This window comes from Choloepus didactylus, chromosome 13 (assembly GCF_015220235.1).
Source record: "Choloepus didactylus isolate mChoDid1 chromosome 13, mChoDid1.pri, whole genome shotgun sequence".
Lineage (NCBI taxonomy): Eukaryota > Metazoa > Chordata > Mammalia > Pilosa > Megalonychidae > Choloepus > Choloepus didactylus.
Window position 1 is genome coordinate 9,252,219 of NC_051319.1, and position 27,568 is coordinate 9,279,786.

General features: G+C 39.3%; 1 protein-coding gene across 3 annotated transcripts in view; it reads left to right on the top strand.

Moving 5' to 3' along the window:
• The window catches only part of ARHGEF28 (Rho guanine nucleotide exchange factor 28), a 305,822-nt gene that overhangs the window by 151,122 nt on the left and 127,132 nt on the right, over positions 1-27,568 (top strand). For all 3 annotated transcript variants that reach the window (XM_037801233.1, XM_037801232.1, XM_037801234.1), the window contains exons 7-9: positions 2,624-2,699; positions 15,069-15,121; positions 15,661-15,721. In XM_037801233.1, coding sequence (XP_037657161.1) covers positions 2,624-2,699; positions 15,069-15,121; positions 15,661-15,721 — 190 coding nt within the window. The remainder of the gene's footprint in view (positions 1-2,623; positions 2,700-15,068; positions 15,122-15,660; positions 15,722-27,568) is intronic.

Sequence of the window (27,568 nt, forward strand, 5' to 3'; positions counted from 1 at the left end):
CAGCATTTCTCATGATGAGCTCTGCTCCTTGCAGACCCACGGGACAGGGCTCGGCAGCCTGTGGGTCCTCGGAAGGGAGCTCAGAGGGCAACACAACACATTGTGACACAACTCCCGAGAAGAGTCGAGCAGGCTCCACGTATAGCAAATTTATTTAACATTCGCTTTATTATAAAATCCCCATGTTGCTAAGTTGGATTTATGAGTTCTCATACCACATTTGAATGAATGCTGATTACCTGGGGAAGATTTGTGATGGGTAGATCTAGATGCTTCCATAATTTGTTGTAGTGGGCTTGCCAATAACAAAGACCAAATGGAGATGGTTTTCTACTTTCTCTGAGATTTTAATTTTAAAAACACTTGATCATGGAATCAGTTAAAATGGAATGGTCTTGTGTTCCAAGTTTCAACATTCTACTTTTTCCTTCCTACCCAAGGTGGGTGGTTGGGTAATGGCTGAGCTTCTTTATGGCAGCCGAAGTCGTGAATTCTTACCTAAAAAAATTTTTCTGTAGTATGATTGAATTTAAATTTTTTCATGGTGCTCCTGAATTGGTTAGATATTATTTTAAATGTGAACACTTGGCTAGGTGTTATTTTTAATGTAAGCAGGTGGTAATTGTTGCATAGGATGTCCACCTTAAAGCTTTACAACTTTGAATAACAAATATGAAAATATGCATAATATAAAGTATTCATGCTTTATTGAACTGTACATATATAAAAGTCTATTTTTACATAGCAGCTATAGACAATTACTTTGATCTGAGCAACTGATTTGTCCTCACCAAACTACAGCCCCTGCTGAGCCTTCCCCAAGGAGGGCACTTTCAGTCTCAAGGACTGGGCATTGCTCTGTTATCAGCGGCCCCCAGAAAAACAACAGCAACAAAACCTTGCTGCGGAAACCTGAGTTTGCTTTACCATATTTAAGATCTGTTCAGATGATCCTATTCAGAAACCACACTTGTTCAGAGTTGTAAAAGTTTTGTGTTCGCACAGTACGTTATAGTTGACAGTGGTGGCATGTCAATTTGTAATAAATATTAAATTTTAAAAATGACCGGTTGGAGCTAAATATCCAAACTGTAAGGATAGATATTAGGATAATAAAGAAGAGGCAAAATCTTAGCACTAGGGGCAGAGATTTCATTTAAAAGATCTTGCCCTCAGTTTTCAGAGGGCAAAATCTATGTCGACCTTTGATCCAAGGACTTGAAATTTTAAAATTGCTTAGTTTAAACAACTTTTTAAACTTTTAAACAATCAAGTTAAAAAATTTTTAATAATTTTTTAGTTATGTCCTCACAGCAAAGCTTTTAATATTTAGGAGAATGCTGGTAGTTTAGTTCTAGAACCTGGCTAAAATTATTAATAAGGCTCCTAGGAAATTTAATTTTTTAAAAGTTATGTCCAAAATGACTCATAAAAATTGAGTTTTAGTACAGCCCCATTTACAAAACAAAGTAGTATTTCCTTACTTCCAATTTTATTTTGTAATCAGAAACCAGTATTACCTATGCCTATTGGCAATTCCTCTCTTGTTGAAGGAGGAGTTAGGGATTTGGACTGATGCCAGATCACAGGCTCAGCCTGTGTTGTGACCCTTCACCCAACCCCTAGGTGTCCTCACTGTTACCTTCTCAATACTTCCCAATACAGACCGGCTCTGGCCTATCCACCATTCCCAGGTGGGCCCTAGAAGAGAGAATGCAGTGTCCTGGGGCCAGTGCTGGTACGTGAATTAACAGCCCATGGGAAGGAGGTGACAAGGCACTTCTTGCCTTGCTTTGTGGTTTGGTAAATTGTATATATTTTCATGTTCTTTTTGCTCTGGTCTCAGGATGTTGTTCTGAAACAGCCAACAAGGTGGGTACTTAATGCACTGAGCTTAGTAACATGCCAGTGGTATTCGGGGTTTGTTGTACGGTTACCTGCCCAAGCATACTGATGCATGTATTTTGGGACATGTGCTCATCCAATCTTGGGCTGTTTTGCCATTTGGTAGATCAACACATGATTCTGTTTCTTCTTGTTTTCACTGGCTGTGGTGACTCCAGTCGAAAAGAAAATACAGAGGGTCCCAGAGGGCAGTTTTTCTCTAATGCTTTGGAAGGCTCACCAACGTAGCTTGGCCAGAGGCAGCCTGCCCCAGCCTGTGTCTGCTTGCAGTTCAAAGGATACTCTTCTGACCTAGGCTCGTCCTTGGTCCTCGGATGTCCCTGTGTCTTGGGGTATGGATGGGGGTAGGGTTGGTGTTGGTTGGTCTAAGTGGGCAAATGCAGAGAACAGTGACCTGGTTTTGAGATTTTCTGTTCTTTGTCCCCTTTCTGGTTAATGAATTATGCTCCTGAGAACTTTCTGGTTGTTGTGACCTGCTGAAGCAGTAGAGGATTAGTGACAGAAGATCAGGACTTCCCCTAACGTCTCTCACCCATTATCCTGGGGGGCTGGCCCTGTGCCCTCTTTGCAGCTTTGACCCACCCTTTCTTTCCTGATCTGCTCAGACATGCATCAAGCCTGTGCCAGTGTCAAGACCCTTGATCATGATTTTCATCTCTTTGCTGCATATCTGAAGCCTCAGATGATTTTCCGTGATTTTTTTCTCTTCATTTCTTAGGCTCTTGAAGAACAGCAAGAAGCCAAGCCAGAGGAAACACCAGCCATGCCCTCCAGTGCTGCAGAAACTGAAGAAGGTACACATGCTCCTTCTCCACTTATGGAACCCAGAAATTCCTCAGGAGTAACTAGTTGACTAGCAGTTGAAGTGCATGGTGAAGCAGAGCAGGAACTAAGGGGCTCAGAGGCAAGAGCAGGGATTGTGGGATACAATAAGGCCTCTGGGTTTTCTGACAGCCTCAATGGACTGTTTGTTGCAAGTTTTTATTCAACTGGCATTTGTTGAGTGCTGTTTGCCAGGCCCTGGGCCAGGTCCTCCCACACACCTAATCTTCAGAGCACTCTCCTGACTCACAGAGCTTATTCTCCAAAGTCCCTTTTGTTCATTCATCTGGTCCATCAGTCAGTTGTTATTCTTTGGCTCATTCAGCCTTTGTGGCTTGGAAAGAGGATGTTTTGGGAATTGTGAAGGTGAATTGGTTGTCAAGAGGGTTGGGAGCACCACTGGCATTTATTGAGGGGCCAGGAGTCTGGATATTCTTCAGGGTACAGAATGGTCCTGCACAATTTAGAGTTGTCCTGCATGGCAGTTGAAAGTCCTGATGGATGTTCAGAGGCTGAATGTGCAACTCTATTGTGGTGTGAGTTCATGACAAATATATTTTCTATAGTACTTTGCCACTGCTCTGTTCCAAATCATATACCACATAGAATCATTTTGAATGCTACATTATACATAACACCCAGCTCATTTGCAGGAACATTGTACTTCCTCATTTTCTTCAATTTGGCAGTTTGGAGAGGCAATCCCTACTTCATTTAAGGTTATTACCTTTCCCTTATCGTATACAAATAAGTCTCTCCCTATTAGCAAGAACAGTAGTAAACATGAGTCTTTTTTTCCAGGGAGCACCCTTACCTCAGTTCTTGCGTTTTTCCTGTACTTCTTTCTTGTCTGGAATGAATTCTGACTGCCCCCCCACTCCCACCCCAACCCTCAAACCTAGTAGAGTTATAAGTATCTGACCGGTCCTCAATATGTCTTCTAGAGTAGTTGGGGCAAAGGTTTTATTTGTTGAAATACATTTCATCTTGCTATCAATTACTCTCCTTTTGCTTTATATTTTAGTTGGGGCATCATATTTGGTTTTTGCATCTTAAAATTATATCAGAGAAAATAAGGCTATATTTATTTGGGGCATAGCATTATAAAATCTATTAATTTAATTTCAGGATAGTGAAGGGGGCATTTCAGAGTATCTGTTGTTGTAAGAGGGTGTTGGTCCAGTAGGTTGAGAACCCTGCTAGACACTGGGGCAAGGTCCTTGTCCCTCAGGCACTAATGTTGTCAGCTGGTTAATACCTCTGATTCTGCTTTTAATTGGCAACACAGAACAGTTGCATTCCAGGTTTCTGTCAGGGAGTGTAATCTTGAACTCTTTGTCCCCTATGTCCATCAAAAAGTAGTCTTGGAAAAGGAATATTGTGAGTTGCTGAAAGCCTGTGTGACCCATCTGCCCTGCGTATGCTCCTGCGTTTTGCCTGACCAGCAAGGACTCCTACCGATGCCACCCCCTTGAGCCCCTGTAGAGTGGCCTTTGCTCCTGTCCCCGTGGGTGATGTTGTTGGCTGTGTTGAGGGAGCTACAGCCTCCCTGTGCACTAAAGGAGGAGGTAGGTTGCAATACATGTTCTTCTTGAAGACCTATAGGAGAAGCCTCTTTCTGGTCTTGTATTAAGAACAGCTGGCTTCTCCTGAGCTCTTGGCTCGGTTTTACTGCTGTAGCAGTAACTTATCATGTTTCTTGCTTCTAGTTGGCTGATAAAAAACTTAGAGCTAAGTTTCTGGCCTGCCAATTGCAAATGCCTAGGGCTCTTCTGGCTGTGTTTTTGTGTTACCCTTATTTCTTATTTAATCCTCCACCTTTGTCCTTTTCTTTTTTTTAAACCAACTTCTGATTTTTATTTTGTCATCTTGTCTATTTTGCCTCCTTTGTAATCCACCTTCATAATAGTGTAGAACAAACTGGAATCTAAATAAGTACTTCAGTTCCAAGTTCTTCTCCTTAATTAAGGGGCTTACAGTTTGGGGTTGAGGCAGAAAAGAAAGCTCTCTCAGCATAGTATGATGTGTGCTACAGGAATTTTATGCGAACAACAGTATGAGAACTCTGCAGACTGTGAGGGTGTGGTGGTTGGGGAAAGCTTCCGGAGTATTGATCCTGGAGCTGGGATCTAATGGAGGGAAAGGAATTCTAGACGGTGAAAATGTATGCAATTACAGACTCCTGAACCGGTTGAGGCACTGGGGGAAACACAGGTCATTGTGCAGTCCTGGAGCATAGCTGTATGTGTGGGAGTCCAGGAGGTGCTGGGAAATGCGCTTGAGAGGTAGGCAAATCATAGAGGGCCCGTATATGACGCAAGGAGCTAGAACTCCGCCCTGGAAACTCTGGAAGCTGTTTTAAGCAAATTAGATTATTATTTTAGAAAGACCACTCGGGTGACAGTATGGACGATGGTTTAGAGGGGCCAAGTGGAAGGCAGGGGATCAGCCAGGGGCCGAGGGAAGTAATCCAGAAGCACAGCCGCCTGGGGACACACAGACACGGGGACTGTCCTGAAGGCGTTGGATCTGATTTGGAGTCGGTCGTGAGGGAGAAGAAGGATGATCCCTCCATTCCTGGAGGCATCCCTGTGTGGGAGGCAGGATCAGGACAACAAATGTGCTCGGTTTGAGGCAGGTTGAGTTTGATGAGTTGCTGAGACAGCTGAGTTGAAATACCTGGCTGCTAACTGACTGAGGTTTCTCAATCAATAGACAACAGAATCTGGACAGCAACCCAAGCCCTCTAATTTCAAATAATTAATGCATGTATTTTGTAGACCTTCCATACAGTGCTTTCATTTGTGTACACCCTTGGAGATATTAGAAACTTTCCTCACATTCCAGCAGAGGGCAGTATGCAACTGAAGCAAAAGTAATCAAGTTTGTGTTCACTCATTCATTTGTTCATGAGCCAAGAGGGGATTCAACTGGAAGAACAAAAAAATTTAAACATAAGCACTTCTTTCTTTAAACCCCTTAACATACTTTCCTTTTGAGATCTACTAGGTAATTTTCAAATCAATAAAGCAGGCTTTTCTGTACCTCTTGGGATAGCTGGTAGAGGGGGAAGCTTTAAGCTTGTATCTGTAGCTGTAATTAATTAAAAAACAATAACTTTAGTCTGGAAATTAACTTTTCTGTCTATGTTAGTGTGAAAAATGGTTTTATTATTGCTTGTGAACCAGTTATTTTTCCAGTAATTGATGATTGTAATTATTCTCTCAGAATATCAGGAAGTTATTCCAAATAAATTAAATGGTGAAAAAAAATCTCACTTTTAATATTTTCCAATTAGATAATTAATAGCATTTATTAATCCATCAACTGATCCTGTTTTGTCCCTTGCCTTATTTTTCCTCATTTGATCTCCCTTACCCTAAGTTTTCCTAAAGAGCACCAATCTTTTTTTTTTTTAATCATCATTTTATTGAGATATATTCACATACCACGCAGTCATACAAAACAAATCGTACTTTCGATTGTTTACAGTACCATTACATAGTTGTACATTCATCACCTAAATCAATCCCTGACACCTTCATTAGCACACACACAAAAATAACAAGAATAATAATTAGAGTGAAAAAGAGCAATTGAAGTAAAAAAGAACACTGGGTACCTTTGTCTGTTTGTTTCCTTCCCCTATTTTTCTACTCATCCATCCATAAACTAGACAAAGTGGAGTGTGGTCCTTATGGCTTTCCCAATCCCATTGACACCCCTCATAAGCTACATTTTTTTACAACTGTCTTCGAGATTCATGGGTTCTGGGTTGTAGTTTGATAGTTTCAGGTATCCAGGTATCCACCACCAGCTACCCCAATTCTTTAGAACCTAAAAAGGGTTGTAAAGAGCACCAATCTTGAGAGATGCTCTGACAAATAAGGCTTCTGTGGCCAAATAAGTTAGAAAATACTGTATATGAAATCCCTGCCTTGGAGATTTAATGTTTTATAGGTTCTAATAAGTCTCAAAAAGAGAGAGCTGTTTAACTTTTTTTTTTTTAAATTCAATTTTATTGAGATGCATTCACGTACCATGCAGTCATACAAAACATATATTCAATTGTTCACAGTACCATTACATAGTCCTGCTACCACGGCACTTGTTCTTGGCAAGACTGTTGCTGCAAAGGAGGGGCTAGGCCTGCCTATAAGTGTGCCTAAGAGCCTCCTCCCGAATGCCTCTTTGTTGCTCAGATGTGGCCCTCTCTCTCTAGCTAAGCCAACTTGGCAGGTGAAGTCACTGCCTTCCCCCCTACATGGGATCTGACACCCAGGGGAGTGAATCTTCCTGGCAACGTGGAATATGACTCCCAGGGAGGAATGTAGACCCGGCATTGTGGGATGGAGAACATCTTCTTGACCAAAAGGGGGATGTGAAAGGAAATGAAATAAGCTTCAGTGGCAGAGAGATTCCAAATGGAGCTGAGAGGTCACTCTGGTGGGCACTCTTACACACAATATAGACAACCCTTTTTAGGTTCTAATGAATTGGAATAGCTAGCAGTAAATACCTGAAACTATCAAACTACAACCCAGAACCCATGAATCTTGAAGACGATTGTATAAAAATGTAGCTTATGAGGGGTGACAATGTGATTGGGAAAGCCATATGGACCACACTCCCCTTTGTCCAGTGTATGGAAGGATGAGTAGAAAAATGGGGGCAAAAGAAAAAGGCACCCAAGTGTTCTTTTTTACTTTAAATGTTCTTTTTCACTTTGATTTTTATTCTTATTATTTTTGTGTGTGTGGTAGTGAAAATGTTCAGAAATTGGTTTTGGTGATGGACCTGTTTAACTTTGTTTATCCTAGCAGTTCTCTCACTTAACTCATTATGGAAGAATCCCTTTCCTACATTTCCTCATGGAACTAATCTATGGAAAGTCGTTTGAAAAATGCAGCTCTTCCCCATCTCCACTGGTCTCCCCCTTTATGGACCTCATTGCCTCGTTTCTCACTCTTGCCTAAGTTCTCTCCATCCATTACAAATGTAGTGCCCACACTGGATGGGACCAGGGAGGTGTTCTTCAAACTCTGTGTGGTTGTCTTGATCATTCAGCTCATCCATGCCCTCTCACCACACTCCCTCCACCCCACCCCACACTTGCCACCTTTGGGAGGCTGTAGCCTGCCTAGGATCTATTGAGCCATACAACAAGTTGAGAACCATTGCAGTGCCATTTACCACTCTTGGATTCCATTTTCTTTTTTATTATTTTGTAGTTTAAAAACCCTCTGTGTGATTCCGCTGTCTCAAATTTTGTGCTGCTAGTTCCTTGCTTTGTTGGCTTCTCTCTGTAAATTATTCTCCAAATGTGAATTGACAAGGAAATGAGGAGTTGGAATAAGAGCACCAAAGGAGCTCACAAAGGAGAAAGGGCTGAGTCCTTTCCTCCAGGGCTGAGAAACAGTTCCCCAAAGCCTCAGAGGGGCGCCCTCCTTTCAATTCAGTGTGGAAGACAGGAAGGGCCATGGATCAAAACACAAGACACAGCTCGGGTAGGTGGACAGGGTCCTGCCAGGCTCCTTTGCTCATCCATTCAATAAATACTTATTTAGTGCTCCCTATGTGCCAGGCACTGATCCAGGCACTGGGGAGGCAGCTGTGAGCTGAACAAAGCCTGTGCCCTTACGGGCACACCTCCCAGTTGTCATGGGGAAGGGCATTTCTGGGAATAGAAATCAATTTCCCTCATTTTGTGGATGTGGAAATGGCAGTACAGAGCAGTTATGTGACTTGCCCGAGGTGCAACAGCTTGCCCAGGCAGTCAGAACTCAGGTTGAGTCTATCCTTTTAGCCATCACACTACAGAACACTCATTACCTCAATATAAGGGAGCACCTTTTTCATCTTTGAACTACTGGTCCAGAGTTTCTCCAGCATTCGTGTGATGGAAAAAGCACAAACATTGGAATCACTACCTTGAAATGAACTGTATTCCAAATGGCTAATCTGTCTCATCAACTCCTTAGGACTGGGAGATTTGTGACCTGCTTGCTTAGACATGTTTCTATGACACACACCAGCAACAGAGAGACTTTGCTAAAAACTGCAGCTCTGCCATCAACTGGAATTTGAGCATAATGAAAGTTACTCAGCTGTGTTTTCTTTTGTGGAAAATGGTGGCAGCAGAGATGGGTCATTTATTACTTACTTCTTAGTAAGGTTTATAAGAGAAAATACATAGAAAGTACCCTGATAAATATCTAACAGACAGTGAAGTACTTAACAAATGATATCTAATTATGAGTGCAAGTTACAACATGGCTGTAGTGGATTGAGTGGTAGTGACGTTTGTGTTAAGATACTGGTATGTAGCCACATGTGTCACAGTGACGAGGTGAGCAGATTTTCCCCCTGGACTTTAAATGAGGGTGCAGCATTTCTCCCTGCTCTGGGTGAGTGAAGTTTGATGAGGGATTCGCGTGGTGAATTCTATTTATTTGAATATCTCCTATGAGATATAATTGGAAAACAAGAGGACTTTTATCCCCATGGAATTTCCTTTCCAAGGTTTTTTAATTTTAAATAGTCTAATTTGAGGACTTTTTAGGATAATTGTTGCATATGGTTCAAATGTCTTATCAAAATGCAGGTCCTTAAAACCAGGACAGCCAGAACTGAGGTGCCTGGGGATTTAGGACAGCAAATAGGCGGGCTGTTCAGTAGGAGTGATTACTCAGTTGGATAAACAGCTGTCTTTTAATCCTAGTTTGGAAAACCTGTCTAAAGACTTGATCAGCATTGTTGACATAAAAATAAGGTATTTTGGCGTTTTCAAAACAAAAATCATATATAGAGAATGTACCTCCCAGCTCCAGGAAGTGAATTGTAATTGTTTTTTTTTTTTTTTTTTTCATTTTTTCAGAACAGCTCAGCCTTTTCTGTATTTCCTCTAGAGACTGTTTTTGCTAATCTACTTTCTCCTCTTGTTCATTTGAAAGGGGAACAGGTTTTGTCATTCAGGGCCAAGGATAAAGACAGAACATCAGCAGATATGATGCTCATTTGATAAAAATTCTCCTCCTCACTTCCCCGCTTTTTCACAGAATTAAAGAATCATAGTATAAGCTGGAAAGAATCTTGAGAGATCATCTGGCCGAACCCATTCCAGGTTTAGGCTCTCAGCTCAGAGGTTGCTCGGAACTCACCTGGAAGCATCTGATATGGATGCTTTATTCTGATGGGGTCAAATTGGAGCCTGTGTGTGTGGGAGGAAAAGACAAGCATTAGACTGAGCTAAGGATTCTAATAGAGTTGAAGTGAGTTTAGGTTGGAAATACAGCTGAAGAGTTTCTTCCCTGAATTGAATAGAATCTACTTTGAAATTTTGGGGACGTAAAACTAGTCCTAATATAAAATTGGATTTTGTTTATATCTTTGAAAGACTTTTGTTGTCTTAATCAAGCAATTGATTAAACCAGGAAACTATGTCCTGACAGCAATTTGAAATATAATGATTAGAGCTTCTGCTTAGTTGATAAATATAACCAAATTTGGGGGCTGGTGGTTTCCTTCACTATTCTTCATGGTTTAAGTTTTAGTTTTGGGGGGTACAGGAGATGTAAAAGTCTATATTACAAAAGTATATTAAGTATGGAGTTAACATATGACTCAGCAGTTACATCCCTAGGTATATACCCAAGAGAATGAAAGCATACATCCACATAAAATCTTATACATGAATGATCATAGCAGCATTATTCATAATAGCCGAAAAGAAGAAACAAGCCCCAAATATCCATCAACTGAGGAATGGGTAAATGAAATGTGATATATCATACGAGGGGCTATTACTTGACAATAAAAGGAATGAAGTACTGATACATGCTACAACATGGATGAATCTTAAAAACATTATGATAAATGAAAGAAGTCAGTTAAAAAGACCACTTATACTATCCCAGAATAGGTAAATCCAGAGAGACAAAGAATGGATTAGTACTTGCCTAGGGCTTGGGTTGGAGGGTAAATGGGAATGACTGCTGATAGGTAAGAGGTTTGTTTTGGGGATAATGAAAATCTTGTAAAATTGATTGTGGTGATGTTTGTACAACTCTGTGAATATATTAAAAACCATTGAATTGCATACTTTAAATGGGTGAATTTTATGGTATGTGAATTATATTTCAATAAAGCAGTTATAAAAATATATAGGGGATGAACATGCACCAAATAATTGTGGTTACATTGATTTTTTCCCCCTTAATCCTATTCAAGTTTTCTTTACTTTTGAGGCTCAAAAAAAGGTGTTGCAAATAATTTAAATGAAAAAACAAAAGTGTTTCAAAAAGATGCCTTCAGTTCCCTTTCTGAAATAATGCAGCATACAAACACAAAAAATGATATTCTTAAAGAGCACATTTTGAAGTTGCTTGAGGACAAGGATGTCTTCACTCAACTTAATTTCCTCTCCCCTGGCTGCCGTTCATCAGAGACGGGTAGAGCTTGTCGAATTGGAGGAACTGTTGAGGCTCTTGGACTAACAGGGGGCTCAGTTTGCTATTTCTGTAAATAAATGTTTCGTTTCTCCCAGCCCATATTTAAACTGAGAAGACCAGTATTCATACTTTAAAAAAGAAAGAATAATTGGGACACTGAAACAAAAGGTAAAAGTAGAATGGTAAGTCTATGAGTTAAGAGCAATAATATATAGATAGTTTCTCAACTTGGTTCTTTTTGCCATTTTAATTCTCTGGCAGTCGTGAATTGGGCATACACACTAGGTTAAAAACTTTAAAGCAAAACAAGGACGTGAAGTAGTTCACAGCGAAACACCAATACATGATTGAGGAGGAAAGGCTGTTGGACATATAGAGCTGGAGGAGAGGGAGAATGCAAGAAGGAAAAATCTGTCAGTTCAGAAGTTTTGCTGAAACAGTGCTAGTACTGGAAGTGTTTGAGTTAGTAATTCACAAAGTAAACCACTTTCGCTCCACAGTCTCAACCCACACCCTGCCTAAGGACCCACCCGTGAGCTATTTGGGGCCTAAGATCTAGGTAGGGGAGAGAGACATTTATGCAGCACCTATTTTGTGTGGGGCCCTCTGCTTGGCCACTGGGGATATGAGTGGTGGCCCAAAATTGATTCGGATCAGTCTTCACAAATCTCACATTTTTTGGGAGAAAACGTTTCATTCAAAGACTGTGAATGACACCTTCTATGTCACTGGGTAGTTGGAGCTGCTATAAGAAACTATCTTAAGGGGTTTTTTGGTCATTTGTGGAGCAGACAAACTGAGACCATGACCCTTTTTCCAGTTTGCTTTTGACATTGCCCTGCAGATCTGCCCCATTTATGAATTTGGCTGTGCACAGCTGAACCTGAGGATGGGAGGAGGTAGCTGTGGTTGTCTGACTGGCTCTGATTATGATTCTTCTTGCCTTCCTTCCTAGGGGTAGGAGTCAGATGGCACAGCCAAATGATAGTTAAAAGAGAATACTGAACACCCTGTGTTTTAGGTGTGAGCTTTTTCTTTGCTTAAGTTTAGGCTTTGTGGTCCTGTTTTGGAAGGAGACAGTAAGACTTGTGAACAGAGTTTAGGAGATCTTTTAGGCAAATCCGTTTCTTCATGAGACACCTGGGATTAATCTTACAGCAACTTAATTTTTAGAAACCCTGTTTGCTGGTGCAATGTCACTGGTGAACATAAGTATTAGAGATTATTTCTTGTTCTGTTATAGTTTGGCAGTAACTATAGTTTATCAAGTTTATCAAGTTTGGTAAGTCTGATTTCGAGGGGTAATCCTTACTTCTGGGTGGGCCTCGAAGGCAAGATTAATAGGCCTTTAACACAGAATAGCTTGGAGTTACTGATATCGTTATCTACTGAAGGTTGCTATAGCAATGAGTGGTTTGATTGCACTGTGCAATTGGTGGTACAGTGGGTTAGTGTAAGAGGATCCTACTAACTTTGCAGAAACTCTCCTGGAGCAATTTAATTAAACTCCGGTAGAATGACTGCCAAATTCTTTGAAAGCTCTATGATATAGTTCTGTGTAGCTCTAGATCAATTAAAGATACATTCTTATCCTGAATCTGCACATGCTCACAAATATTTTTAGTAATTTTAGGATAAAGACTTTATAATCTGAAAGATATTTTTAATTGATGAAGTATACTTGATTTACATTATGAAGACTTGATTATTTTAATATTGTTTGTGTTATTTGCTTTAAAATTAAACAATATTTCAGTAGACTATAAGGAAAAATGTAGGCACGGAAGTGTACAAAGACTAGCTCATGTATTTGGCTTTTTGTGGGGAATGGGCAGGAAGGAGCTGGGACGTGCACAGACTCCCAGGGGTGAGTGCATCCTGTGTTATCGCAAACAGAATTACCAGATGATACAGCCTTCTTCATTAGCAATGCTGAATAAAATGTAAAATATTCTTCTGAATAGATGCTGTACAGAGTTCTTTAGAAATGCAATATAATTGTCATTCGTGGTCCTTTGGTCTAAGATGGAGTTAAAGGAATATCTTGTAGTGGGCAAATTCAAAATGTGTGTGACTATCTTGACATCTATTCACACATGTCTGTGGAAACTTTGGTTCTGGTTTCCTTCCCCTTCTTTTTTAAAACCTTTACTGTATCTTCCCTGCTTAACTCAATCTCTAAGGTTAGGTATATGTTTCAACACAGAGCCCTACTATGCAGCTACAATGTGGCAAACACCATGCTAGGTGCTTTCACATCAGTTTTCTGCGTTTATACAGTGGGGTGAAATGCTTTATTTTAGCCTTGTTTTTTGGACTGGGGCAAGCTTTTGAAGGGCAAAGACCCATTTTGACTTTCACGTCTGTAGCGTTGTTGTTCCCGTAAGTGCTGCTTTGCTGCCACCTGGAGGCGTTTTGTGGGGTGTGTGTTTAAGGATAGGCTGGGACCACATGGAACGCAGCCTGGTGTCAGCTGGGGCCTTGTCCTTGTTCCCTGTTGAGATCAGTTGACATGACCACAGAAAACTGAAGTTATTACCATTACATTTTTCATTGTAGAAGCTAATATGCGTTAAAACATTCATTATGAATTCAAGAGCAGTATACTATCTCCTGGAGTGCAAATATGTTATCACTTGATATAAAGCAAATTCAAAGTTACTGTTATGCAATTTAAAAAATCATCATGACAAGTGAAATTGTTGGCTTCCCTGTTCCATCCTTGCCGCATTACAGTTTGTCATGGAGAACCATATAAATGAATTCCTTTTTCTGCAAGGACGTGGATGAAAACTGCTGAGGTTTTCTTACAGGCAGTAAGTAAGAAGAGCTGTGAATAAATCCACTTTGAGATTTGAGGCATTGGGTAACTTAAATTAATAGGAGTGGAAAAGCAGAGTGGGGGACATCTAGTTAATGCACCTACTGGGAAAACTAGTGGGGTTTCCCTAGGACCAGCATCAAACAGGGCCATGGGGGCCAGGGAAGCCAGGCTTGGGGTCCAAAAGAGGGCGTGGGCCCCCCCAATGTTGTATATTCATACAAATTCAGGGTAAAGATTTTTAGCCACATGTTCTTGCTAGGGGTATCCAACAGTTTGTTTTTTCACCAGCCCCAAATCTGCTCTTGGGGGTTATTTAGGCAACAGTGGCTCCTGTCTGCAAGGCACCTATTTGGGAAGAGAACCAACCAATCAAGCCATAGAGAAAAATATCCCCTTAACTAATGAGCCTTCCTGTTCCTCCTAGAACATTCTGACAACAGATGTTTCCAGGAAAACCTGTATTCAGAAAGAGGGCATTGGTGTGCTTGGGATTGATTGTCAGGGCTCAGCCGGTGTCTTCTGAGTGATCGGTGCCGTAGGGCTGTGCTGGTGTCCTCGGCTTTCAACAACACATGAGGAAAAGCCACATCTCCTCTAGAATCAATTACGTGCTTTGGAAAGCTCTTTTAAGACATTATGAAATCTCTGGTATTTGAGGAAATAGACGTGTGGGATTTCCTCAGGTGGGTACAGGTCACGTCCTTTGAGTCCGTGTTGTTTTGAAGGGCCTTGGGTCAGCGAGCTGTCTTCTTTCTGAATCAAGTACGCCTATTTATTTTAACGATCTTTTTTTTCCTCAGGATTTCCTGTGAGTGCTCCTGGGCTTGTTTATATCTTGGTCCACACAAATAATCCTGGAGTGTGGGCAGCCAGGTTTATCAGAGGCTGTGCTCTGTGGAGATTCTTAAGGAGCCTGATCTAAAAACCCAGCTTGTGCAGACAGTTCTTTGGTGACTCATTAATACTTGTCTGTCTAGGTCTTTCTAGTTTCTTTCTTTTTCTTTTTCTTTTTTTTTTGGACAAAAATTCCTGTCAGCAGGTCCTGATGAGAATTATTCATTTTGCAGAGATTAAGAATTTCGTGTCCAGCAGATCATCACCAGAAAAGGAGGATGCTAAGGTACTGTTTCCTGCTCCCTTTCTTCTTTGTATTTTTATCCAGTTAAAGTAGAAATGAAGATATGATGGTAATAAAATAGAAAAATACAGGAATGTGCCCTTTTTTTTCAGCTGAAATTCAGCTTCCTTTATCAAATTTGCATTTTTTGCTTTTTATGATCACATTTAGCTATCTTTCTGGGTTGTAGTTGTATATAAAGGATGACTGAATGCATCTTCTAAAACCAATTTGTGCTTGAAGATTGGTATCTACGGATATTTGCCAACAGTGGATTGCAAGGGTAAATCCGGGAGATATTCTTGAGAATAAAATAACCTGTTAGCAGTTCTCAGGTGTTTTTGAGCTTGGGACAGAGCCTTTCCTTATTTTTAGGTCTTAAATAATATTAATTAACTACAAGACTAGATTTCTGTTTGCATGTGGTAATACATACAACACCTTATGGTTTTTATTGATGTTTTTGAGTTTATAAAAATAAACATACATTAGTGTATAACATATGTGTAATTGAAAAAAAAAACTGACTTTATCTTTTTCAGTGTGTCAAAAGCCTGGTGGTTCAGCCAAATGCTCATGAAGACCAGGACAACCTAGATTTAGGTATGTTACAAAATACTGCTTTCCCATGCACTTGGTGGCTATCACAGACCTGGAAGAGAAGAAGAAAAAATATATTGCAACAAAATATTCCTTCCTGGGTACCTAGATTGTCTATTTCTTGAGGCCCACCCGGGAACATTTTCCTTGCAGCATCAGTTGTAATATGATGACTCCGAGGGTTGGGTTTCCATTTATAATCTAAACAAAACAAAACAAATCAAAACAAACAAAACAGTCAAAGCTTTTGAGCAGTTTTAGTCAGAACCAGATGCTGGCTTGGGACTTGGCACACATTACTTTGTTATTCCCATGCAGAGTAGGCACTGTTAGCTTCCATTTCAGGTAACGTAACTGAGGCCACTGGTGCACAGTAAGTGGTGGAACTGAGACTCATAACTTCATTCTGTTTGGCCCCCAAATCCCCAAGCTCACCACTATCCCAGTTTGATACCCACTGGGGTCCCTTGGGTCTGAGACTGCTTGGCCTCAGGAAAAATCTCAGTGATTGTCTCAGGGCTGGGTTCTGCTCTGGGTGGCCTTTCGTAGGTTGAAGGTGTTTCCTTACATGGGCCTGGGGCTTCCCGTCTGCTCCCAAGTATTCTAGTTCACACCCTCCAGGAGGCACTCCCATAAATCCCCCCCCAGGTGTGCAGAGCCTGATGCAGCTGTGGTGGGTTTGAGGACACAGATTACACTGTAGTAGGTTCCCTGGCTGGGCACCGTGATGGTTTGTGAAGAACTCAGGGCAAATGGGTCTTCTGGTTGATTCAAATCCGATGAATGGGAAGTAAGCACAAACTTTTCCAGTTGGTTTCTCTAGGTTCAGTGAAGAAGAGGCGACTCACACACCTGGGAATCATACATGGTTAGAGCAGTTTTAAGGAGTTGTGGGGGCAAGGTGGGGGTGGTGGCTCATTGCTTAGGCTGATGTGAAACCAAGGAAAAACCAAGAGAATGCCCAGAGTGAGTTTAGTAGCCAAGGTGGGTGGGCCTGTGGAGGTTCTATGAGCCTGGTGGAGGAGGGAGCCCACCGGGGGCCATGGGAGTGCTGTAGGCATGTTTGGCAGACACACACACAGCAGTTACAACACTTTGGAAATCACAAAGTATAAAGCAGGGCAAGGAGGAAGCGCCCACAGTGTCGGTTGACTCTGTTGCTAGTAGCTTGGCCACAAGCCAGAGGTAGCTTGCTGGATCTCCCTGTGTGGTGTGCTACTGAAATTGGAACAGAAACTTAGATAATATTAATTAACTACAAGACTAGATATGTGAGTGTGTTTTAACCCCCACCCTCCACCCCCTGGGGAAGATGGTGGGGAGGGAGACACACTAGTTTAGGTGGTGATGGAATTGGCTGGCATCATCCTTTTGCTTGGGGAGTCTCCATATCCTGAAGTTCTGAGCAGGAAGCAGTGCCATGCTGCTGTTCCAGGTCTGGCTGGCAGAGAATGGCTTGGCAGAGTGACGGAAGATTTGCAAAAGAATATCATGCTAAATAAGATTTTTTGGGAAAAATAAATTAATTTACTCTCATAATTATAGAAGTAATGTATATTCACAGTAGAAAAATTGGAAAAAAAAACCCTATAATTCTACCACCCAAAGACAGCTACTATTAAATACTGATGTATTTCCTACTGGTATTTTCCCTATGCATCTATTTTTTACATGGTTGATCATATTCCATTTTGTTCATTTAGTATTATATAGCATAAATAAGCTCCTTTTTACAAGATAGCTTGAAGTGATGTGTATTTTTCTACAAAGAACATGGATTACTTGTGAAAAAAGAGAGGGAAAATGCCGAGGATCCTCACCACAAGTATTGCAGCTATTCTTTAATGTGTTGGGTCATGTCACTCCTCTTATGATTTATTACTTATATGTAATATGAGAAAAAGAAACCCCCCAGGTGGGTGTTGGGACTGGGAGGGTGAACACTGGGAGACAGATGACCACTAGACCAAAGTTGAATGTGAAACAGCATCCAACTTGATAGTAAGAAAAACCTTCCAGACCAACTGGGAAGAGAAAGAAATGGAAACAGAAACCAACAGCAGGATGTGAGGTGCTTTGGATTGCTCAACCCAGAAAATGCAGACCTTTCATAGATTCTAGGCAAGACCAAGAGGGAGAAACAAAGCCCCCAAACAGGAACCTCAGGGAAAAAACACCAGCCGAGGGAAACTGGTAGAGACTGATTTGAAGATTCAAAGAAATAGTTCCTCTCAAACAGAATGTTAGGTGTACGCTAAAATATTTGCACAAGCTCTCCACTTGCAGATATATCTGATGGAGATCCTGGGTCATGGATTTCAGCAGAAAGCTGGGTAGTGACAGTGTGAGAAGTAGTGAAAGTTTGGCTAACAACCAAAGAAGTAGGACTAATTCTGTTAGTCATTATTTTCTTCTTGTATTAAATGAAAGTTTGGAGATGGAAATAATGCTGTGGAGTTATAAAAGCTTATGAAATAGCAATTTTAAACCTGTGAAATAAGGTCTTGAGATGGTTCCAAAGAGGATCTTAAGCACGAAATATTGAGCTCTTGGGCCCATGTTAGTGGAAGCTGGCTCTCTGTAGGCTATTTAATAATACATGTGTATCTATGTTGAAATTTTAAAACTGCTACGTTGAAAGAATGAAATGTAAATGAAAGAAAATAGAAGAAAAAAAGGATGGGAGAGGGAACCTTTGCAGAACTCTTACCCTTCTAAAAACTAAAAAGCTTTCAAGCCAAATTGTTGGCAGATCTCCCTTTTTGCCCTAGAAGATTCTGTGACTTCCTTTTTTTTTTTTTTTTTTTTTAATTTATTTGGTCATCTTTCCACCACAAACTAAAACTTACTAGTGATTTGGTTTGATTTTGAAGTAAAGGGAGCTGGGATGGAGAAACATTCCAAGAAGATCATTGGGAATGCACAGTTATTTGGATAAATTCTGGTGCAAATTTTTCTTCCTTTATGTTCTCATCATTTAAATTTTCTTATTGTGGTTGGTGAGGTTTTAAAATATTTTTGTTAGAAAAATGTACCAACATTGGAATTCTGCTGAGTGTTATAAGCTCAATTTGCTTTTCTTATGATGAATGTTCTGCTTTTTATATTTATTTGTGGCTTCACTTTGCATAAAATTCTCCTTGTGGAATGAGAATAAACTGTTTTTCTTTAAATTAGATATTTGGAGTATTTTTTGACAGACCTTTATCTCATAAATTAAAAGAAAGAAAATTTGGGGGATTTTTAAGTTAGTATGTATTGTAAAGTGGGGGACATGAAGAAACCCTATGCCTTGCTGGAGGTGTATATTCTGTCATATTGGCTTCTTTTCTTCTGATTAAAAAAATAAACACCAACTATTTTACATTGTAACTCCCAGTTCTAAGATGCTGTCTGGTATGACAATGGGTCAAATATCCTGCCTATTGTTTGCTCATAATTTCTTTTTTTTCTTTTTAAACACAAAACAGCAGAATGAAAATTAAGATGAAGAGTTGCTAATGTAGGCACTCTGTTAACCTGTGGTTCTAAACTTGCCTGCCTCGGAGCTTAAAAAATACTGATAACCACTTCCCACTCCAGAGAAGTCTGAGCTAAAGGGTCTGGCATATAGCTTGTACATCAAGAGTTCTCCAGGTGATCCCATGTGTAACCAAGGTTGAGAACCACTGACCTAGATCCTGGAGGGAGCTTAACTCTGCTGAAATCACCCCTGTCTTACTGGGTTTTCAGTGTTTTTGGAATTGCAGAAATATGGTTCTACTTTCATCTCAACTGATTGCAAAAGGAATTAATGCGAGCCCATTTGATTTTCAGTGATTATCATGATATATATCACTGTAGGACAGTGGGAAATGTGCAGAACTTGAAAGAAATTTATGGAAAAACCATCCCAAGTACTTGAACCTACAAGAGATGATTGAACTTTTAAGATAAATTATTTTTAAATATTAAGAAGGACTTGAGAGAGTGTAATTTGCTGTCACACAGTTGTTCATTGGGCTTTGAAGTGTCGTGTGTGCAGAAGAGGATGAAGGAAATGGGTTGATGTTTACACTAATGTCACGAGGGCCTTATAAGGGTATTTGGTATTTAGCATTAGTACTGTCCTACTTTTAGTACAATCTAAATTGTCTTTTTCTTTCATCCTGTAAACCAACTTAATTTCTGAAGTATAATTGAGGGAGGTATAAAAATGGCAGTTCTTTCTTTGAGCTCTAAACTTATTCTTCTTCCAAATAAGATTCTCAACCCCAAATAAACTGGCTTAGTGAATAAATAAATTACACCTTTAGACATCCATTTATTTTGATGTTTTTGTCAAGTGATTAGATTATAAATGTCTAACAAGTGTAAAATATTAAGGAAACCACAGCTTATAAAACATGAAACAAATTGGAAGTATGAAATATATTCTGGAAATACTGTTCATAAAGTTTGTTTTATGCAAAGTTAAAAATATCCCCCAGGGATTGCTTCCCTGATTCTGCTGTTAAAATAGTTCAGGATACCTGCATGCGCAGGTACTTAAAAAAGAATTGCACTCACAGTCGGGTCTTTTGGCAAGGGGCTTAATTTCACTGTTTATCTGTTTATGTGAGTTTAGGCATGCTTTTTACGGAGTACCCAGGGGTTAAGAAACTTTTGACTAATTACGATTCTGGTTAGCTTTTAAGCCAGGCAGTACAAACTCTTAACAATTTATTGGGGCAATTTTCTTTAGCTTTTGGAATGACTAATTTGGAAGAAACTTTAAATGAAACATGGCTTCTTACTTCAGGAATGGGCAAGAAAATCAACAGTTTATTCTTCACAAATGAGACTGCTAAACAATTTGTATAGTGAAAGTTTAGGGTAGAAGTGATGCAGTCAGTGTTTGACTAGAAAATTGAGTAGTAAATAGTTTGTTGTTTCTTTAAACATTTAAAATAACAACAACAAAAAAATCAGAGTACTAAGGAGTGAAGTTGAAGGCATCTAAAACTTGCAAAGAAACTTTGAGTGAGCTAGCTGGATTTTATTTAAGTTCTTGAGATTTGTTTGCCAAAAAGCTTTCGGCTGATCTAAATGGGGTAGATTCACCTTTCCTATGGGTGCCAAATGGGAGTTTCTCATTGCAGTTAAGTCTTGAGAATCTAATACCCAAATAGAATATGTTTCTGAGAAATTAAAATTATTTTCAGTATATAATCTTTTAATGTCTTATTGGTACCCTCAGAGTTACATGATAACTTCAAATAGCTTAAGCAAAAGGAAATGGAGTTTTATGCTTGGCATGAATTCTAAATAGCTGAAAAACTGATACAAACATTCTTTTTAGCATTAATTCCACAAACATTTGATGAACATAGGTTCTGTACCTTTTGCCCTGACCCTTAAATTTTTTAAAAAAATAAACATTACTTTTAGAACAGTTTTAGATTTACAGAAAAATTGCAGCGATAGTACAGAAAGTTTCCATATATCTCGGACCCAGTTTCTCTTATCGTTGACATCTTACATTAACATGCTTCATTTCTTACAATTAATGAACAATATTGATACATTATTATTGACTACAGTCTATACTTTATTAGATTTCCCTAGTGTTCCAGTTTGCTAATGCTGCAGGAATGCAAAACACCAGAAATGGATTCGCTTTTATAAAAGGGGGTTTATTTGGTTACATGGTTGCAGTCTTAAGGCCATAAAGTGTCTAAGGTAATGCAACAAAAATCAGGTACCTTCACTGGAGGATGGCCAATGGCGTCCGGAAAACCTCTGTTAACTGGAAGGCACGTGGCTGGTGTCTGCTCCAGAGGCCTGGTTTCAAAATGGCTTTCTCCCAGGACGTTCCTCTCTAGGCTGCAGCAGTGTCTGGGCCTGTGTGGCTCTTTTTAAAGTACTTCAGTGATCCAATAATAATCCACGCTGAATGGGTGGAGCCACAGCTCCATGGAAACATTCAATCAAGAAGTCACACCCTAATCAAAGGTGTCACTCACAGTTGGGTGGGTCACATCTCCATGGAAACACTCAATCACAAGGTTCCAACCTAATCAACACCAATACATCTGCCCCCACAAGATTGCATCAAAGATAATGGCATTTTGGGGGCATAATACATCCAAACTGGCACACTTAGGTTTTACCAAATGTCTTTTTTCTGTTTCAGGATCCCATCCAGAATACTGCATTGCATTTAGTCATCATGTCTAGTTAAGTTCCTCCTAGCTGTAACAATTCCTCAGACTTTCCATGTTTTTGATGACTTTAATGGTTTTGAAGAGTACTGGCCAGGCCTTTCGTAGAATGTTCCTCGTTTGGGGTTTGCTTGATGTTTTCCCCATGATTAAATTGTGATTTTGGGTTTTGGGTGTAAGATCACAGAGGTAAAGTGCCGTTTTCATCACATCATATCAAGAGGGCATACTGTCAACATGACTTATCACTGTTAATGTTGACCTTGATCACCAGGTTAAGATAGTGTTTGTTGGGTTTCTCCATTGTCAAGTTACTCTTCCCTTTTCCCCTTTCCATACTGTATTCTTGGGAAGAATTTAAGTAGTGAGAGGTTATCTACTTATCTACATACTCCTTTGAGGGTGAAGTACCAACATTAGTTATTTAGAATTCTTCTGCATAGGAGATTTGTCAATTTACCCCCACTTATTTATTCAGTCATTTATTTATATCAGAAAGGATTCATGGATTTTTTTTTTACTTTGGTTAAAAATCCAATATTACTTAATTTTGTTGCTCAAGTTGTTCTAGATTTGGCAGTTGGTTCTTGTGTCCCTCTTATCTACACCCATCATTGTGGGTATTTTTAGAGTGGTGAACTATACTGTATGAGATGGTGATTGTAACACTATGCATTTGTCAAAAACTAGAGAACTTTATAGCACAAAGAGGGGACTTTAATGTATGCAGATGAAAAAAACAGAGGTCAGGAGATCCCAGGATTGAATGCAAAATGTGACAAAACAATCTAAGTGTATTATAAATGTATAAAAAAACCTCACTGAATGGGGTGGGAGGAAAAGTTGCAAACCTAGGTAACTTGGAAATGAGTGGTCTGTAAGACTGAAGGCAAAAGAACCTGTACATAAGCACTGTCCTCTAGTTGATGAAGTTGTGTCCCATGGGGGCATGGATGAACAACTGTACGTCTACAGTGAAACTGAACAATTAAGTAACTGGATGACTGAAGGATGGGGCCAGGTTTCTCACTTTTGGAGTGGCAGTTTACAGATAAGCAAGGGAGGAGGCTAGAGTGATCCATGTGGTAATGGATTATAACTGTAGACAGAAGTATGAACTCATGTTTAGCTTAACATTAGATATACATGGTTACGTGTAGAAATACTTACGATATGTGTGCATATATGGGTTAGTATACATACATACATTTCTTTGCTCTGTCAGTTGTAAGGGCCTAGAAGCAACAGTTCAGTACTAAGAAGCCCTGAGCTTGGATTTTTTTTGTTTGTTTGTTTCATTTAGTTTATTTGACATGCTTTAAAAAACAGTTCAACAGATGTGCACAAAGAATTGCCCATAAGGATATATATTTCAGCATTATTTCTAATAAATAATTAGAAGTAGCATGAGTATTCAAAACTAGGTAATCATTGAAATAAACTACAGCATGTGCACACAATGGAGCTTTAAAAATGTTGGGGCAGAAACACATACAGTGATGTGGAGAGAGGACCTTAATATACTAAAAGAAAAAAGCGGGCTCCAAAATAGTGATTTCAATATTCTCTTTTCAAAAAAGTTTTTAAAACAAATATTCATCCAGAAAAAGATTAGATATGTAAACCAAAGGGTGGTTACCTTTAGGAGGTAGGTAACAGGTGATTGTGATTTTCTTCCCTTTGCTTTTATTTTATGCAATTTTATTGAGATATAATCACATAACATACAGTCATTTAAAGTGTACAATCAGTTGTTCACAGTATCATCATATAGTTGTTTTTTTTCATCACCACAGTCAAACTTTGAACATTTTCATTACTCCAAAAAATAAAATTAAATTTAAATAGAAATAAACATCCAAAACATCCTATTCTCCTCCTCCCTCCATTGTTCATTTACTTTTTTTTAATACAGTTTAATTGAAATATATTCGCACACCCTACAGTCATCCACAGTGTACAATCAATTATTCACTGCACCATCATACAGTTACGCATTCATCACCAGAATCAATTTTTGAAACTTTTCCTTACTCCAAAATAAAATAAAAGCAAAAAAGAACACCTAAATCTTTCCATTCCCTCCATCCCATCCTATTCTTCATCTAGTCTTTGTCCCCATTTTTCCACTCATCTGTCCATACACTGGATTAAGGGAATGTGAGCCACAAGGTTTTCACAGTCACACAGTCACACTGTGCAAGCTACATAGTTGTACAATCGTCTTCAAGAATCAGGGTCACTGGGTTGCAGTTTGACACCTGAGCTTGGATTTTCATTCCATTCTCCAATAAAAGGAACTGGAGCTCCTTGGAAAACTGGCTGCTTCTAAGACTGCAGCAGGAAATATAGACGATGATCTCACCCCTTTTTTCTAAACCAGGATTATCAGTTGTATTTGAGGTGAATTTCAGCTTCAGAATTATGGAATTAATAGTGTAGGGTTTATGTTAAAACTATTTAAATTCTTTGTTCATTTGATAACTCATAGTTAACTTCTTTGCATATGCGTGACTATATACAAGTGTTTAGAATTTTGATTTGAACTTTAAATTTTAAAAAACTGGTGAAATTTGTGATGTAAGAAATTTTTTTCTGAAGGTTTGGGTTAATTGGAATTTGAACATTATTAGAAATGATTTAAAATATAATTTTATATATTGCTTTCCTTAAGTCTCTTGGCTCTTCTCTCTTCTTAGGCTCTAGCAAGATCCTTTCTTGCCCTTCCACTCTCTCTGTCTCCATCCAGGCTCATGGCTCATATCTTTGCTTTTCCCACCTCCAGGCCCCCATATCTGCTACCCCAAGTGGCCACCCCAAAATAAATTCAAAATCCCTCTTAATTTTTTATTCAGAACGACTTAGAAAATTTGTCCTAATTCTTTCCTTTCTAGGTTATGCCCAGGAATTTCAGTGTCTAAAACAAAAAGAGGTCCACCAAAGATTTTTTTCCTTAAGAAAATCATCTGAGTAGAACATGTATCTGTAACTATACCAAACAGTGGTGGAAGCTTTGACTGTGTAATTCTTTAACGTGTTGCTTCAGTCAGGAAATCTATTATTTTCCTGCCCTGAGGTGTTTTGGGGATTTTGCTTTTCTTCTTACATGTGGATATATCCTAATACAAGTAATTTCATCTTGCTGGGTTTCTGGGTTGTATCCATTTTTTCCCCCTAGATAATAAAGTAATATACAAAGGCATATCAGAATCTTTGATGGAACATGTGGATTTTTTTATTCAAATAAATAAAGGCAATAAAGATAGATAAGAAATAAAAATCATTCTTTTTAAAAAAAGTAACGTGGTATTATGAACACAGGTATTGTGGGATCCAGTTTATGACAACAGTGGTTGCATCATGCTGACACATCATGTCAGTTTTATGTGCTCTGCAAAAAAAAAAAAAGGAGGGTAGGGAGAAAAATAATAATTTAACCCCAGGGGTGGCTCCACCAATCACTCCACTTTATGAGTATATTTCCCTGAGTGAGTATGACACTGGAGATGTGACTGTGCTATTCCCATATTGGCTTTGGTTCCTTTGTGCTTCTCACGGTGAGAGCCTCTTGACACAAGGGGTATGAGCCTTGCTCTTAAATATTCTCATTTTCTGTGTAACATGGCCCCTAAATGAAAGCCAACCATTTCATCTGGTGCCGACCAAAGCTAGGATGATTAGTGCCAACAAAGAAGAATTGCTGGTGTTGGACTTGGTGACAGATGACATGGAGGAAGATTTTGACCATCCTTGAATTTCGCCGAATGCTAGAACCCAAGGCTGTGTCTGATGCAGTAGACATTTAAATTGTGGCTGCACTGGCTGAAGTTACCCAGGAGAGGCTTGTCCTGGTATCAGAGATCCTACCTCCTCTTGTTTGTATTTTTTATGACTTACCAGGAATTTTGTCTAGCAGTGTTAAAAACTGTTGTTGTTTCTGGTAGCCAAACAATGGTGCAAGTCCTCCTGTCCTCTTCCTCTTTCTTCTAAGTCTTGGTGAGGTTTTTTCAGAACGTCCTTGCATGTTGCCATGTCTCAGTTTTGAAAATCAAGCTACTACTCTGAGGGAAACATAAGGATACTCCAGCGTCTATAATGTAGGAAAGGAATCTACCAAAAAGGAAACTTTATTTACATTTAGGTTTTAAACTAAAACTTATTGAAAACCTACTAATATTAAATATTTTACTGTTGTCTCATTTGATCTTCACAATGACCCTTCTACATGTGGATGGTATCCCATGTTATGTAAGAAAGCTGAGACTCAGAAAGTGTGAGTGACTTGGTTAAGGCCACTAAGTAAATAAATGACAGAGCCACAATTTGAGCCCAGATATATATGTCTATAAAACCCATGTGATTTTTCTTTTTAGCTTGTAGCTCCTTAAAGACACAGTTCTTATTCTTAAGGAGTTTGGGGTCCTATTGGAGGATCAGAAAAGTATACAAATACTATAATTGAGATGCAAATACAAATACCCCTCTGAAGAGGTTTGGCTTTATCAAGGTTGAAAGGTGGGTGACATGTTGTCTAGATGAGAAGAATCAAAGTTTCCTTTCTATATAGGTCTTCCAGAAAGCTGAAACTTCTAGGCAGCTGCACTGGATGATTATTTTCTAAGTAAAGATTTTCTAATTAAAGGAGGCACAGTAAGGCCGATGAAGTCTTTCACATGCTAACATTGTATGATATCTGGTGAGAAAGTAGCCTTAGGGATATGTTATTGAAACCTGCCTGTCAGAGAAAGAAAAGAAATTAGCTAATTGAATATGAATGAGATGTAAATAACTTGAATTAGTTTAAATAGAATCATATTGACAAAATGGGGAAAAAAAACTCAATTGCTGTAGAAAACAAGGAGAATAAATGACCCTCTGAGAAATCCCTTTGTGAACCAGAAAATGAGCTGCCCTAAGAATAGAAAGGGCTGTGCAAACACAATATTTTCTAATTTACTTTACATGTTAATTGAACTGTGCATGTCTGGTCAGAGGAAATGACTTCATTGTTTTAAAAATGTTGGTAAGTAATAAAGCAAATTAAGACGCTGGGAAGTCTCTTCTCTTGATATCTGCGGCTGGGGTATTTTCACATGCATTGGTTGGATATCTCACATGTTTCTGTTGGATAGTTCTAGTAGTTTTATTGTCAGAATAATTTCTTTATCAACAGGCAATTGCTATATAATTCATCAACAAGGACTATTCTTTGAGGAAAAATTAGGTCAAGATCTACCTGGTGTCTCAACTCCTAAAAATGATTTTTATGAAGTTCTTTCGTATCTCTCTGTATTGTCCTGAAGTTCTTACGATCTACCACCAATGGTCAAGAGAGGAGTAGCTTGGCTCTGTAACTTCTTTACCTGGGGTTTATGTATCTCCTACTTAAGGACTTAAAACCACATTGTGCATGAGAATTGACTGGGGTAGGGTGGGGGTTTGCTTGTTGAAAGTGCAGATTCCTGGGCCACCCTCAGAGATTCTGATTCAACAGGTCTGGGATGAGGATCTCATAATCTGCATTTTTAATTAACAGCTTCCTCCCTGTCCCCCTAACCATACAATCGGATGCTCTGTGAGAAATTCTTCCCTAGACTTTGCTGTCTCTACAGTTGTAGCCTCTTGGACACTATGTCACATTTCTGACCAACTTTACATTATAAGTTAG